General features: G+C 40.0%; 1 protein-coding gene across 2 annotated transcripts; it reads right to left on the bottom strand.

Annotated features, from left to right (window-relative positions):
• Positions 1-379: 379 nt before the first annotated feature.
• On the bottom strand, positions 380-12118 carry LOC117462505 (schwannomin-interacting protein 1-like). Of its 2 annotated transcripts, none has more exons than XM_034104751.2 (7): positions 11782-12118; positions 6850-6959; positions 3363-3480; positions 3050-3256; positions 2339-2462; positions 1632-1725; positions 380-1489 (listed from the first exon to the last, which is right to left on the bottom strand). In XM_034104751.2, the coding sequence occupies exons 1-7, from the start codon at positions 11986-11988 to the stop codon at positions 1438-1440; spliced, it is 912 nt and encodes a 303-aa protein (XP_033960642.1). In that variant the 5' UTR covers positions 11989-12118; the 3' UTR covers positions 380-1437. The 2 variants fall into 2 exon arrangements, with proteins under 2 accessions (XP_033960642.1, XP_033960643.1); XM_034104752.2 differs by lacking the exon at positions 11782-12118 and adding an exon at positions 10701-10832.
• Positions 12119-17756: the final 5638 nt, after the last annotated feature.

The raw sequence follows: 17756 nt of genomic DNA on the forward strand, positions 1-17756 counted from the left end.
TACTACTACTAATACTACTACAATAATAATAATAATAATAATAGTAATAATATCAGTTAATTTGGATTACCTCATAATGCATGTCATTTTATTTTTGTCTGTCCGAGTTGTTCCTCTTTTTTGCTTGTGGTAATCCTCCACAAAACTCGGTTACATAAGTGTGAATGTGTGAATGAGCAGAAAACTCCGCTGCAGCCGCCCGTGATACTCTGAGGCTGAAGATGTCAAAGAGAGCGGACTCATCTTCCCAAGCATACCTCAATGAAACAATTGATGTTTTTGTAATGATTTACAGATCATCTCATAAACCCCTGAACATGCAAAACCATGAAATGCAAATGAACTCTCATGAAAACTAGCCAAATAAAAAAAAAGTTCACACACTGGAAACATTTATTACTGGAGTTTAGTTTTTTTACAATCAAGTACATTAATCGATGAAGCATATCATAGAAAAAGAAAATGTGACTTTGTGGTAAATAACATTCCTAAAAAGCTGAGAGTGAAAACACTTAAACACAGCCAGACAACAAGGCATGTTTTTCATCCTTTTTAATAAAGCATCTTTTAACATTTACATACAGTATGTCTATAAACCCTTTGAACAGATAAAATAGATATATGTTTTGGTTGTGATTAATTTGTTTTACATGTTTATAATTATCCTTTATTATCCCTTTTTTCAAGCCATATATTGTCATTTTGTCTATTATACCGAGTACATAAAGGCATTCACTTATTTGTTTTTAATTATTATTCTTATTATCTCTGTGTGCTTTCACCTGCATTATCCCGTGTTACCTTGTATTGCTGTTGCTGCTATGACCCCTGAAATTCCCTACAGATATCAATATAGGTTTATCTTGTCTTTTTATTTGACTAGCATAAATGGTTTCAGGCTGGATTCGATCCTGGGTCCCCCAATACATGGACCGCCAGCTCTACCAAGTGAGCTATACAACAAACAAAAGACAAATTCAGCAAGGTGTGGCCCCTAAAAGTTGATACGTTTCCAGTCATGGGAGAAACAGGGATGTGCAGGCGATCTCTCCCACCCAGCATTAACATACACGAGTGTACTGTGCAAAATCATTAAGAGGTAAATCGGGGTTAGGGGATGCAATTACATTGAAAGGATTCAACTTATTCTATAAAATATGGCATGATTAATCGTGCTGAGTGGTGGTGAAAAGTCTGCACAATGCAACTGTGTCCATACTGAAACCAGCCATCACTCAGCCTCTTTTGAGATGCCCTGTTCTTCAACAACATCTTGTGCTGCAATACATTATGCGGTGTCTGTGTGTTAATATTACAGTACAGGTATAGTTAATTCTCCAGAAACAGCACAGATGGAGTTTTTATTAGTAACACTGGGGACAGTCTATGGAGCAGGAGGTAAGATGGCGTGTAGACGGACACGTGTAGACGAGGTGTTCATTTAGAGATAGCTTTCTCTGCTTGGTGCCGCTGATGGCTGTGAGCGTGCCTGTCGCAACAAAGACAAGAAGTACATTAAAGTGAGCACAGGCGAACAGTACCTGTGCAACGACAGCTTATTTTTTCTACTCATCTCCTACAACATTTAGGCTAGACATTGAGATTTTGACAGAGAGAAAAAGGTGATTCACCTGGTGAGATCCTCTATGTCCACCAGCATGGCGTCCTGCTCCACATGCAGCTCATCCCTCATTAGCAACAACTGCACCAGCTCTTCATTTAGACCTGTGTAAGATTAAACATGAATCAACTCCAATTAAGGGTTAAAGGGTTGTTGAAGATTCCACTATGCTGGTCGAGGAAAGATTTTTGGAAGGAAGGGGGAGAATCAAGTATTAAGTGTTTTGGCCTCTGTTTTATATTTCGGAGTTACTTAGCTGGATTCAAACCAACATCCTTTCTGAAATGGTATACTACTTTGACCTACTAGGGCACACAATAGCATGAATCTTCAATATAATCATCAGCATTGTTATTTATAAACCTTGTTTTCAGGTTATTTATTAAAAATGTATTTATTTCAGGTTTTATTTTCACCCATGATGATGAAGAAAGTCTGAGGCCCTTATGTGTATCAACAATTCCAAATCAGTGCTGTTTTTCATTATTCACCTTATTAAAATATGACATAGTAAAGGAAAATGCTTTTTAACATGCCAACAGTGGTACGCCACTTCAATGAGATGCTACTGATGTGTGTGTGTGTGTGTGTGTGTGTGTGTGTGTGTGTGTGTGTGTGTGTGTGTGTGTGTGTGTGTGTGTGTGTGTGTGTGTGTGTGTGTGTGTGTGTGTGTGTGTGTGTGTGTGTGTGTGTGTGTGTGTCTTTCTCTTTACTCACTCTGAATCTGTGAGTGTAAGTCATTCGTGATGACCTGCAGCTGTCCCAGACTCATGTCTCTCATGTCTCCTCTCCTCAGGTTCCTCTTCATCAAGCCCTCGTTGATGTGGGGCAGATGGGGAAGCTGTTTAGGTAAACACACAAAAAAGGGAAATGACTATGCCAAAATGTACAAAATGTAAATAAAGTAAAACAGTAATAATGCATATTAAATTATAAAGTATGTGTTTGCCAATGTCAATATAGCTGTCCCTCCCTTTGGTACACAGTTTTCGGGTTTTTCTCTTAGTCACAGACAACTATTAAATTATTACCCCTGACTGCCATTCTATTTCTGCAATTCTAGTGACTTTTGTCATTTTTATTATGCTGTGTTTACTGTAACGAGGCTTAGTAAGTCACTTTATATATAGATCAATCTTTGTCCCCTGTCACCAGTAACGATAATATATCACACACACACACACACACACACACACACACACACACACACACACACACACACACACACACACACACACACACACACACACACACACACACACACACACACACACACACACACACACACACACACACACACACACACACACACACACACACACACACACACACACACACACACACACACACACACACACACACACACACGATGATGATGATGATGACATCCCCTGGTCTGTATTTGTATTTATTTTCTCACTGACTAACCAGGTCAGCCACAGGTGAGCGTCTGTGCAGTTGGATTTGCCTCTCCACCTCCACCTGCATTCGGGCCATGGGTCGAGCCAGAGCTAGCGCCACCCGGGCCTCCTCCTGCAGCCTCCTCTGCACCCGCCAGAACCCGCCGCAGTCATCCAGCGGGTCAGAGTCCTCCTCCGCCGTGTCCCGGTCCGATAACGATGAGCTCTGCTTGCTCTGTGGAAGAAATTATGTAAATAATGTCACAATGTTGGAGGTGATTGTTCTCACACGTTGTTGTTCCACAGAGTTGCACACAAGACACTTTCCAAGCTGTTCATACCAAAGGTGATAAGGGTGTGTCCAGACTGGTCTCTGTCCTGCTGTCCTCAGTATCGCTGTCTTTGTCACTGCTGCTGTCGTTTACGAAACACACCTGCAGGTTCACCCCACTCGGCAGTCTGAGTGGAAAACATAAAGAGTAAAGAACATGACAGGGGAAATGTTAGAGATGCTGAAATGGTTAATGTTTAATCATGGTGAAAAGGAAACTACTGACTTATTTTGCAGATTGTGTTTTAGACATTATAAACATACATAATGTAAAAAAACACATCATGTAGGAGTTATGTGTGTATAATGTAGGTTTCAACAAGATTACATTTCAGAGACATTTTCAAAACACCATGCAGTTATGAAGAGAGGGTTCTAAAGGCCTTGATGTATTTTTTACATTTTAAGCTTGAAAATAATAAAGTATGAAATGAAATTATCCATGTCATTTCAACAAAAAAGCTAAATTATAGTCAACTTTTCCACTGTAGCTCGTGTGTCAGATTACATAAAGACTCAGCTCGATTCATTGGAAAAGCACTAATGGGTTTTAGTTTCTATTAATTAAATGACTTACTCTCCTTAAATGTGGGGTAGGTAATTTTGGAGAAACCAGCTTGAGTGCGCTAGAATTTGAAAATACACAGCCGGGAAAAATATGCCACTTCCTTACAGAGCCCCTCCTCCAACACACACAACGCACATGACCAATGAGGGCACGAGATAAGTTTGTGCACAGATGGAAGGCTGACAGGCAGGTAGGCCATCCAGTTATTTTAGCCGGGCCGGCTCAGATGATTGGTCGTGCTTTTTACAGTACTACGGCTTCCACAGATGACATTTTTTAATGGATTTGTTGTCAAAGCACTTAAGATATTCATTGCTATCGGGATGTTAAGAGCATTCCATGGAATATAACAAAAAGTGTATCTCGAGCCGGTTTCTCAAACTTACCTACCCCACCTTTAACACGCAATTGTTTTGCTTTTTTAAGATGCTAAAATCATGTCCTCATACTTTTAGTCCCAGTCTGTGACCTAATCGAGTAGGAACAAAAGCAACTGTGAGCTTGAATGAAACAACTAAAGCCACAACAACAACAACAACAGGCTCTCAACCTCAGCCTTTCCAAGAGCTGGAGAGAGCATTCACTCAGTTGCAGATCATTATAATATGACTGAAATAACCTATCAACCCAAAGTAACCTCCCCTTAAACTGGGATAGAACAATGCCTTATACAACATCACAAACCGGACAGGATGGTGTTGGAATTTCCACACCAAGCTAAACTCAAGAGGGTGCGCGTCACTTCCACTGGAGGTCACATGACTCCAGTGCAACCAATAACAGCCATCGATTTATATTGGGCATCACTTCTTCTTTCAGGAGCATGTGGGCCGCAGAGAGAACAGCACTTCCTTAAACAGCAGCCAGTAACAGAGCGGGGCGGCCCCATTGTTTGATGTAAACGCCCCCTCGTGAGAAAGCCAAAGTGCCAGAGACTTACTGGAGGTCAAAGCTGTCATCAAAATAATGTAGAATTGTGTTGTACTCGCTTTGGTTAACCAGGTTATGTCTGATTTAATGCAACCCTTTTCACTGTGTGTGTGTGCATGTTTCCAAAACCTGTGACATAATAATTTACATAGGGAAATTATTTCCTTTGATTTCATCCGTCATACCTGTTGAGGAAAATATTTTCCTAAGGCTCTGCCTTTTACCCAGTTTATCCCTATACGTCAGCGTTCAGGCATGCGACCTCGGTTGCCACTTTCTATCTTCTCTTGACAATAGTTGTGTCTAGAACTATATAAATACTTGGTGAGAGATCTTCAGGATTGGTTAGGCATGGAGCTTTGTCACTTTGTGGCTGCAGCAATGTCTTTATCAATTCTACGGCCGTAACTTCCAATAATCTTCAGTGTATGCCATATAGCCGAGCTCTCCCATGTTCTCACTGTGTTGAGTCGTTGCTCCAGAATTTTCCTTCACAATACCAAACTAAAATCAAATTCAGTGCCTATTGTTAAACATTTAGCAATTAATTGGAAGATGCAAAATACTAAATATTATTTGTGTTGCACTTTTGTAAAATGCAGTGCACAATACTGTTTAGGTGCTAGAAAACTAATAGGGCAGCATCAATATAAACTGCTGGACTAATGCACACACATTTGCACAATTATTCTGTACAACAAAGATATGAAAATATTATGATCAACAATAATAATAGTAAAGCTATACTATATAATCATAAATATAGATATTCATATTTAATTATGTTGACAATGTATGCTTTTTGGAGCAGTTGGTTACACTATTGACAAAGGAAGTGTTTGGCATCGACACTTACTCCCACCGTGAGAAATTATTTAAAATCTGTTGACACACACGAAGCTTGGGCAGAGTTTCATTGTGGGCAACTTGTTACGCAACAAGAGTTAACCACGGTGCCACCTCCGCTGCACCTCCTCAATTCATTTTCAAGTTTCTTTTTCTGTTGCTGTAAATTGTTTAGTGTAATGTCGATTCCCTTGGTCTGACTGTGGCTTTATGAGCAATCTTTCATATTCCATCTGCATTTCTGTCTGTTATGTGAATAAGTTCCCCTATTCCTCTGTGTGTTGCTCAGTCCAACATAAGCTCAGACGCACAAGATAAATCGACTTATTTACTTAACCAATTATGACATTGTTGCGCTGTCCACTACATGACTCTATTTTTCCAAATGGACTTCCATAAAGGCACCACTCTCATTTACTTTATTTTTCTGATCTGTGTGTTTTTGGATGCAAGTCCTTAGTTAATATATAAAGTGATCTACCGAATAGCACCCTCTCCTGGTAGTTAAATAACTGCTTGTATTTTTCATGTCACTTAAATACACAATATTACATGCCTGTCAAAAAGTATTCATATTTTTATAGATAAATTAGTCTGAGAATGTCCTCAACCCATAATGAGCATTACTATCAAATGATGAGTAACTGTAAGTGACAGCGATGTTTTCCCTTAATACTTTTTGTGTCCTGTACAATAATGGAAAATAGGATTAGACTGATATTGGTATGCCAATAGGAGGGGCAGCTATGTTATAACATGCTTTAATTAGATTAATAATGTTTTTTGGTGGATCAACAACTAATTCAATCGAGCGCGTGTTTCATTGTTCCCCTGCCATCCGTCCCAGAATACATTCAGAGGAAAACATCTAATGATCTCAAGTGTCAGCTCTCAGAAGCTAACACAAAATATTGGTGCTGGCCTCCATTGATCAAACCATACTAGAAATAACACACACACACACACACACACACACACACACACACACACACACACACACACACACACACACACACACACACACACACACACACACACACACACACACACACACACACACACACACACACACACACACACACACACACACACACACACACACACACACACACACACACACACACACACACACACACACACACTTCAAACCCACCGGGAGGAGAGGCCGTTCTTGCTGCAGCTGGTGTAGATGACGGGCTCGTCGTCATAGAAACTGCCAAGGGCAAGTTTCTGCCTGATGGACTCTCTGTCATTCCTCTGGGCCTGCCAGAAAAAAGAGAAAAATACTTGAATACAAAGAATAGTAATAATAATGCTGCTGTTGCTTTAGTTCCATCTCTGCTTGATTGACCGAGTGGGACACACTCGCAGGAAGAAATTATTAAAATGAGTGTGTAGATGCTATTTCAGTTAAAGCTATGAATACACTTCCCGGTTGAGAGAAGGTGATGAAATGAAAAAAAAACTGAGGAGGGACGATTATGGATTATGTGGGGAAAGGTAAATGCAAAATATGTAGCAGTAATGCAATCCAATGTTATGCTTTTCACACATTTCACGGGATAATCCAGCTGCTAGCTGACACATAATGACACAGACATTGCAATTGTATAAATAGCTTACACACTAGCATAGCTTAGCTAACACATTTATAACAAAATAATCAACCATAGGCTAAGATATCAGGTAGGCATCACTCCTTACATTACACTCCTCCTCTCTCGTTTCCTATTATATCTTTAAATAATCTATGACTCCTAAAAATATGAGGTTTGGAAAACGTTTATTTAACATTTTACAGCCCATCATACACAGAAAACTAAATATCCTGTTTCTCCGATGAGTCCCTATGATCAATACTTAACTGCATTTGCAATTAAAAAGTCACATAAGACAGATGTGTGTGGTCTGATTGTCTCCCACAGTTCAGAGACATACATCTCAGGTAAAACAGGAACTCAAACTATGAATATGTAAGTAAGTATATGTATGTAGAGTTGTAGACTGACAACCTATCCATGACACTGCTGCCAACAAAATACATCCTGGGATAGGCAGCACCATACCCGAGAACTTAAAAAGATAAAAAAAACAATATCCATACTCTAAATATTTGTCAATGAACTATTAAATGCCATGAAACTACTGAGACCCAATTACAGGAACCGACACATCTCTGGTAATCACCTACAACCACATTTTCAATAATGATTTTCCTTTGCTTGTCCATTATCAGTCCATTATCAAGACAGCAGCCAATGTTGTGTTGATGGTTAAAAATGCTATGTCATTCAGCTATTGGTTTGTCGATTTCAAGAAGCTTATCTCACATGAGAGACATTTTCGCTTTTTTGTTTCTTTTATACCAATAACGATGTATGGAAGAAGTTTTCCAGCATCTAGTTCGACTGTCCTGATTCAATTGTGCCATTTTCCGCCTCTTATGCTCCCCCTGAATCATTCATCACTTTTGACTTGATCTCATCTCCAAATATAGCTGCCCTTAGATCTCATTTATTTTTGTCAACTGCAAACACGTTTAGGTCATGCGAGCTGTGTGGGTTTAAACCTGAAAGTCAAAATACAAATGACGGCTTCGTGGGTGTAGTTTTTATCTATATACACTGAACAAAAATATAAATGCAACACTTTTGTTTTTGCTCCCATTTTTCATGAGATGAACTCAAAGATCTAAAACATTTTCTATAAACACAAAATAACCATTTCTCTCAAATATTGTTCACAAATCTGAAAAAATCTGTGATCGTGAGCACTTCTCCTTTGCCGAGATAATCCATCCCACCTCACAAGTGTGGCATATCAAGATGCTGATTAGACAGCATGATTATTGCACAGGTGTGCCTTAGGCTGGCCACAATAAAAGGCCACTCTAAAACGTTCAGTTTTATCACACAGCACAATGCCACAGATGTTGCAAGTTTTGAGGGAGCGTGCAATTGGCATGCTGACAGCAGGAATGTCCACCAGAGCTCTTGCCCGTGAATTGAATGTTCATTTCTCTACCATAAGCCGTCTCCAAAGACGTTTCAGAGAATTTGGCAGTATTCCAACCGGCCTCACAACCGCAGACCACGTGTAACCACACCAGCCCAGGACCTCCACATCCAGCATGTTCACCTCCAAGATCGTCTGAGACCAGCCACTCGGACAGCTGCTGCAACAATCGGTTTGCATAACCAAAGAATTTCTGCACAAACTGTCAGAAACCATCTCAGGGAAGCTCATTTGCATGCTCGTCGTCCTCATCGGTGTCTCGACCTGACTCCGGTTCGTCGTCGTAACCGACTTGAGTGGGCAAATGCTCACATTCGATGGCGTCTGGCACGTTGGAGAGGTGTTCTCTTCACGGATGAATCCCGGTTTTCACTGTTCAGGGCAGATGGCAGACAGCGTGTGTGGCGTCGTGTGGGTGAGCGGTTTTCTGATGTCAATGTTGTGAATCGAGTGGCCCATGGTGGTGGTGGGATTATGGTATGGGCAGGCGTATGTTATGGACGACGAACACAGGTGCATTTTATTGATGGCATTGTGAATGCACAGAGATACCGTGACGAGATCCTGAGGCCCATTGTTGTGCCATTCATCCACGACCATCACCTCATGTTGCAGCATGATAATGCACGGCCCCATGTTGCAAGGATCTGTACACAATTCCTGGAGGCTGAACACATCCCAGTTCTTGCATGGCCAGCATACTCAGCGGACATGTCACCCATTGAGCATGTTTGGGATGCTCTGGATCGGCGTATACGACAGCGTTTTCCAGTTCCTGCCAATATCCAGCAACTTCGCACAGCCATTGAAGAGGAGTGGACCAACATTCCACAGGCCACAATCAACAACCTGATCAACTCTATGCGAAGGAGATGTGTTGCACTGCGTGAGGCAAATCGTGGTCACACCAGATACTGACTGGTTTTCGGACCCCCCCAGACCCCCCCAATAAAGCAAAACTGCACGTTTCAGAGTGGCCTTTTATTGTGGCCAGCCTAAGGCACACCTGTGCAATAATCATGCTGTCTAATCAGCATCTTGATATGCCACACCTGTGAGGTGGGATGGATTATCTCGGCAAAGGAGAAGTGCTCACTGTCACAGATTTTTTCAGATTTGTGAACAATATTTGAGAGAAATGGTTATTTTGTGTATATAGAAAATGTTTTAGATCTTTGAGTTCATCTCATGAAAAATGGGAGCAAAAACAAAAGTGTTGTATTTATATTTTTGTTCAGTGTATGATAGTGCCAAGTGCCCAGAAGACTGCCTCCTTGTGTTTCTTTGTGCCTCTGACGCACCGCCATTGAATAACATCTCTAAAATGAGATATCTTCTAAATGTCAATGTTTTTTCTAAATAACCTCAAACCTACACACACACCCTATCTTTTTTGTGATGCATCATTTGATGAGGCTGTGATGTAAGACCACAAATAATAGATGATGGCCTTCACTCTCCCAACCAACACTCTGCTTCCTGCTGCTGATCCACTCCAGACAGCCGATTCGAATGTCACCACACACACACACACACACACACACACACACACACACACACACACACACACACACACACACACACACACACACACACACACACACACACACACACACACACACACACACACACACACACACACACACCTATTTTACCGTTCCCATAGACAGTATGTGGTGTAGCCAAAGCAGCTCATGGTCACTGTAAATTATGTACAGTAATTTCATTTGTGGAACAAAAGCATGTTAAATGATTAGACACACACCTATGTTATGTGAGGGATTGAAATATTCCAAATGTTGTCTGAGGAGATGAAAAAAGGTGAAAAACACATCTGAACACACCCACGCCACCTCAAGCACATATCTATTATGGCTGAATTCTCTACAGCAGCTTCACCATGATGGATAGCTATCATGTTTACCTGTAAATAGTATGCTACACATGCTACAGTACACCCTCAGAATCACTCAACACAAATCCACACACCTGGTAAACGCGTTTCTCCTGGTGCACCATCCTTCAGCGCACCGTACTGAAACAGCCGCCCTGTCCTTCTCTACACTGCAGTGAAGCTAGACTCAGGAGACCCTCTCATATACTGCAGCTCTGTGCAGGAGAACGAGGGAGGGAGGGAGGGAGGGGGAGGCAGCCGAGAGAGGAGAGGGGAGATGTGGGAGCAGGAGATGAAAGGGTGGGAAGAGACGAAAGCGGAAGAGGAGAGAGATGGAAGAGGGAGGGGGGGTGGAGCTGCTCAGTATTTCTCTCCTGATCTGTTATCTGCTACTCCATCTTCCTCACTTGCTTGCTTTTTCCTCATAATTCTACTTATGATCAAGAAAAGGAACAGATTGCAGCGGCTACAAATCTGTGCCCCGATTAGAGGAGACAGACCATTTAGATTTAAGGATAAATGGTTGGTTGCAAGGTTGTATGTTGGGCTTAGCCTAATAAATGAGACAACAACACTGGACAAAACCATTAAAATGGCTTATCAATAATTGCTCCTCTAATAAATGTCAGCCCTTTTGAGAAGCACTGACACTCGTTAACCAAAAGCAGAACAGGGAATTTCTAATTGCACGTTATCTTTTTGTTTTGTCTCCTAATCATGTCTCCTACAGCCCTATTCCACATCACTGAGTCAACTGTGATGGGCTGTAAGAGAGACAAGGGAGCACCAGGGTACACACGAACTGTTATTTCTCCCAGTGTTGTGTAACAATGCAGAGCTCAACATCTAAGGACATTGTTTATCAGGTTCAGAGGCTGTCACCTTTTCTATTTCACTCATATTTATCAGGATTTACATTACAATCTAAGGATTAAGGATTTACATTATTATAATCATACAATGTATCTACATGTGTATATGCATGAGATAAGCATACTCTTAATTTGAAAATGTGTGTTTTTGAAGTGCACATTTTATTTTATGTTATCAGCTTTTAAGTTTGTATGTGTTTTTTATTATACAGCTGCAGTGGAATTTGTCAGAACAAATTAACCTAGATGGAATAATTGAGTGCATGTGTGGTTCAGACAGAAAGAGAGAAAGACAATCACTCACAGAGATGCTGGGCAGTCTGGTTCGCCCTCCACTGTAACAATCCTCCGTCTGTGGTGCAAAGATATCCTGGAGCTCCTCGGCCCAACTGCGGCTGTTTACCATGCTGCCTCTTAGTGTGTCACAGTTGCCATCTTCTCCACATTCCTCCCACCAAAGGCCTGTTGTGGCCTTTCTCCTGACTACCTCTTCCTCCTCTTCCTCATCCATGTCCACATCAGTAGGATTGTTTGAGACGAGCTGCGGCTCACCTCGAAAGTAGACGAGAATAGCCGATCGCAGCCGGTGGAGGTCTCAAAAAGCTCGCCTGAAGTCGGACAGCTTGGAGTCGGCTTCTTCATCTTCTTCTTCTTCTCGGTTTTTTGGGGGATTGCAAACAACTTTAAGGTGCATACTGCCGCCTCCAGAGTCGGCCTGACTCGGTTTGCATTTATAAAGAATGTGTTTAATCGTTAATGTTAGATATGTAATAAGTAAATACATTTGTTCCTGCTCAAGATTAGATTCAACTTTATTGTTATTGCACAGATTACAGGTACTGAGACAACGAAATGCAGTTTAGCTTCTAACCAGGTGCAACAAGCAGTGAAGTGAAAAGTAATGTACACAATCTACAGAATAAAATATAGAATGAATTGAATGATGAATAAACAGTGAGGGGTATGAATACACTAGATATACACAGTAGCCTATGAGCAGTATGAACAGTATGAACAGTGTGTATGAATACACTAGATATACACAGCAGCCTGTGAGCAGTATGAACAGTATGAACAGTGTGTATGAATATGCTAATAAAGTATGAAAACGGTAAGCAGTGCAAGTATAGTATAAAATATATAGATATTAATTTCATGAATTAAATATCTGAAATATCTGAAATGTGAATGGAAGTGGCGACATAATACTGACACAAAACAACAAACTTTTGCCGAGCCAATTGGAGAGTTTCATCAGCAGCACGGGGTAAAAACCACCAATGAGCGCTCAGCTCGAGATACCAGCGAGTCGTTTCCCATCAAGCATTTAGCTTCCGCAGCCCATGGAGAGGAACTGCACAGTATGGAACGCCCTTTGCGCCACAATTCCCGCGTTTATTCGCGCGGATTAACGGGGAGGTCCGTTTATTCGCGCGAAACTACGCGCGAATAAGCGAGGAGGTCCGTTTTATAAACGGGGAGGTCCGTTTAAGTTCAAAGTCTCAACCAATCAGTGAAGAGCAAAACCAGACCAAAGCAATCTGTAGATGAAAAGTTCCTGACATTGTGAGGCTGTAAATTGTACGTTATTCCGGATTCAGGGGACTATGTATTAATTTAGCTTTCAATATAATAAATATATCAATCAATATAACCTGCCTTCATTGTCTTTTAAAATAAAATCGCCTTACCTTATCTTACTGAAGTGAAGGGTATTTATGTCTCCTTAAATCACCTTTTAAATGTACTTCTTATAACATGGCATGGTGTAACCGGGTGTAACATATCAAAATGTTCAGTCTCTGGTCTTGCTAGAAATGCAATGTCACTCACCTTAGAGCACTGTCTTATGAGATACTTAGCTTAGAAATCAGATTTTTGGAAAACTTAAAAACTTGTGAAAACAGATGTACTCATGTCATCCATTTTTGTTGGTGTTTCAGATTGGGTTTACCAACGTTTTTGGTTCACAAAAGTAGTGAAATATATGAATTACACTATAGGCCTATATACATGTGTTGTTCATGTCTAAAATGAAAATGTGTAAATTAGAATTTGCAGTAAAATAGTTCTATCACTCTACTTTCACCACAGAAAAGTTACACCAGGACTGATTCATGACTTCATATTCCATACTGAGGTTCATGTGATGTGTACAAATACAAATTGAGCATTACAACTTTTTTTTTCAACCAACTATTTATGTTAACATAAGAAACTATAAAATCTCAATATTTACAATACAGGGTGCATACACTTTTTCACCAATGATTTTAAATGACTCTTTCATGTGGCTAGCATGCGCTGCCTCGCCCATATTCAAAATATTGAATATGTTACAACACGTGATTATAAACATCTCTCACCAGCGAAATACTGCCACAGTTGCCATTTTACATTTCATTATACGATACAGTATTTATTATCCTTATAGTATTACTATTTCCGCGATTAGATAACATATACATTATATTTGATGCAACTTTAGTTACATTTCCAAAACTTTGGGAAAAATATTGCATTCCATGACTTTTCCAGGTTTTTAATGACTGTACGAATCCTGACAATATCAGAACTTTCTCAACCAACTATTCATTATAAATGTAAAGACAGGGGGAGCAGTGCCATGGTCTTTGTCTGTCTTCCAAGACAGTGGGTCTGGCTGCTGTGTAGGTGATGGTGCATGGGCTGCTGGTGGCTGTGTCGGCGGGAGGGAGGTGTGCTTGGCGAGACTTCTCACCTGAGTAAAATTCAGGTAAGGTGATTGTCAAGTGCCAACAATCAGGAGAGATATTTGATAGTTGGTGCTTGAGAAGACTAAACATGTATCTGCAATTGACATGAATGGAAACAAGTAATAAAGTATATTCATTACTCGTTATTCTCTACTAATAGTTAATTAAAGACTGTATATTATGGCTATTTTGCACATCCCTTTCAAGATTTTCAAAGGTTTATTGACATATCATACACAACTACGGTGTAATTATGCAATGAATGAAAAACTTGGTTCACAGGTTCCTCAACAGTGCATTACAAGACATCTATCAATATGTGTGTACCTCCACCATTAAACTGTCATATTCTGCACATTTCTTATTCTATCTACATACATAAGAGTATAATTAATGTGTATAATATCAGTTAAAATAAGTGCTTTAACATTGCAGGAAAGCAATATATTAGACGTTAATTACTTTGTCAGGCTTAATATTTAATATTTAATGTTTAAATAAAGGCCTCCTCCTATTAATATCTGTGTACATCCTGCACTAAACTGTTTTATTGTAGAGATCACTTATAGTATCTTCTTGATTTTTTACATTCTATATTTCTATATTTATACTTTCCCCCTATGAAAGTATGTACTCTTAATATTTTTTTAATCAAATATAACACATAAAAACAATAATTCAATAATGTGCTTTAACCACTAGGAGGTGCACACAAGGTACACACAGCCATAATAACTATTAGTGTGTATGTACAACATCTGAAGATGTATAGTTTTATGCATGCTTTCACATCATTTTACAGCATATTGCCATACTATTTCAGACTCAGTATTTACATTCTTACATTCTAAGAAAATCAGTAATATCTTTAAAAACTACAGTCCTTTTCTATCAGCTGTGCACCGTTATGGTGTAAATATAACCTATCTATGAATTAGATCAAATGTAAAAGTCAGCCGAATTAGTGTTGATACTGCAAGGAGACGTATTGTGGGAAGAGAAATTGAAGATGTTGTTTAATTGTTGATATATTTATGATCCACGTCAAGTATTCAGTTTCGGCGCCATTTCTTCCAGTTTGAGAGCGAGGCGCGGCAGTTCCTCTCCACGGGCTGCGGAGGCTAAATTCTTGATGGGAAACTACCAAGCCCCCAGGAAGTGCGCCGGACTCAGATGGAAATATTCATGCTGGCCAAACGGCGGTACTGCACATCCGTTTGGTTGCCGGGCCCGGAAACACTTTTTCCCATTGACTTACATGGGGAAAGAGTGGTCTGTAACTCATTGGATAATTTTTTTTAAACTAAATAAACAACCCAGTATGAACACTTGTATAGCCCTTATTAAAAACATTCGTTCCTCAAGTTGTAAAAATGTGCTAATAACGTTATTCTGAGAGTTATTTCCCTCGGCATTATGAACGCGCATCCAACCCACGGGACCGCGCTGCCCGGCACGTTCATGTTACGTGTTCAGCACTACATGAGTTTCTCTTTACCCATGGATGCACAATAACAACGGACCCATATCGCCTTACTGCCAGCCCACGGAGCTGTAATAATGGATATATTGCACAATGCACATGTTTTCTGTAATTCATCATTTGTAAAATATTATACTACATGGGCTGTATGATATAAATCTTGTACCGTAAATGTTGTATTAAATAAAGTTAATATTACTGACGTAGATTAACGTTCCTGTAGCCTCACCCATATATATATATATATATATATATATATATATGCCGGTGTCAGTACCAGATGTGTTCGGGGTACCAGATATGTTCGGGTGTATTTCCGTCGCATCCATCATCCGTCATATCCGTCTACTCACCTCCCTCTGCTCCCAGCGCTCTGCTGCCACACACCGGCCGTCTGCGGAACTGCAGCCGGAGGAACTCGGGACAGCTTGTTATGTGTGGGGTGCTATGGTGGGGTCCCATGTACTTGTGTACATAAATAATGTTTCTAATTATTTACAATTAAAAAATATATATAAATTCTGCGTTACTTTAGCCAACACTTTTATAAGGCCACTAGATTAGATAATTACGAAATGTGTAGATAGAATACATATCTTTCAGGTTGTTATTTTGTCATTATGTTTCATGTTTTATTTACCTTTTAGTATTTTTATATAGTATCTGAACTTTGGAGAGGAATTGGGAGACACACGACACATTAAATCACATCTACAGATCAAGATAAAGTGAATGGAAGTACTCCCATACTCATAGCGTGAAAATGTTTGTGAAAACGTGTGCAAAGTCTCAGAAAATCCTAAAAATAAGCTCATATTTGAATTCCCCATAAAAAAACAAATCATTCAGTAAAAACAAGGCCCCACTGATCATCTACTCTATAAAACGATTCCAGTGATGTCTGGCTTGAGTTTCTACCACCAGGGAAAGTGGACAAAAGTGCCCGAGATCAGCCTCTTAATTTACCCAGGGCCTAGTGCTTGGCTTTGGGCATGAAAATTCAGGAAACTATTTTATTAAATATCTGAACTTTGGAGAGGAGTTGGGGGACACGCGACACATCAAATCACATCTACAGATCAAGACGATGCGAATGGAAGTACTCCTAGAGTGTGAAAATGTTTGTGAAAAACGTGTGCAGTGGCTGTGATGCTAGCTTTGCGGCTAGCGGTTAGTTGTTGTTGTTTGAAGTTGTTGCTATGGAAACAACATGACGGAGAAAAAATGTATATCTTCTACATATAATAGAGAACCGCAGTGACGCGTCCTAAAACCCGGATGTAAACTTCTTCCGGTTCCTTCGTCAAAAACGCAATGCAATTTCTCCATAGGATTTTGGAAAATAGCTCGAAATAAGGTCTGTGGTTGACACACATTTAAGAGAAGGATCACGTTTTGTTCAGCCGGATAATCTCCACATGTCTCTCCTACTTTTATAATTTTTGAATCATAAATCTAGTCGCCAAAAGCGAAATGCTAACGTTATGCTATAAACGAACTACAAGCCAGTAGGCCTACAGCAGCAGAGTCGCACGACTTCAATGTCACGCCAACTTAAGATCGTTTCAACTGACTTGCACTGAAACTGCACTTTGAACACTTTAAATATATTAACATTTTAAACTGTATACCCCGTTTATCTAGGCCCTTTTTGTTTTATGTATAGGCTACATGTCACACTGTGGGAAACGATATTTCTGGATGTATAACACATGTAGAATTTGTTTACAATAAAGCTGACTTTGACTTCCGCGTGCTTGCATATTTTAACAAAGCTTTTCATTTTAGCCACACTGAATTTAACTAGAAGTCATGGCTGTGTCAATTACCAGTCTGATATCGTTTTACAAAGATGACAAGAAGAATGGAGATAGAGGAGAGAACCACTACAAGTCAGGACACGTGCAGCCTAGATGAAGGTGTGCTTACCGGTGTTGTCAGGGCTAGCATGAGGGACAAGGTTTATAGAGTGTCGGTAAGTAGTTATAGCAAGAGTACCGTTAACCTAGAGTTAATTTATTCACATTAATTCCCATCAACAAATCCATTTTATGTGTCACA

This window comes from Pseudochaenichthys georgianus, chromosome 17, assembly GCF_902827115.2.
Source record: "Pseudochaenichthys georgianus chromosome 17, fPseGeo1.2, whole genome shotgun sequence".
Lineage (NCBI taxonomy): Eukaryota > Metazoa > Chordata > Actinopteri > Perciformes > Channichthyidae > Pseudochaenichthys > Pseudochaenichthys georgianus.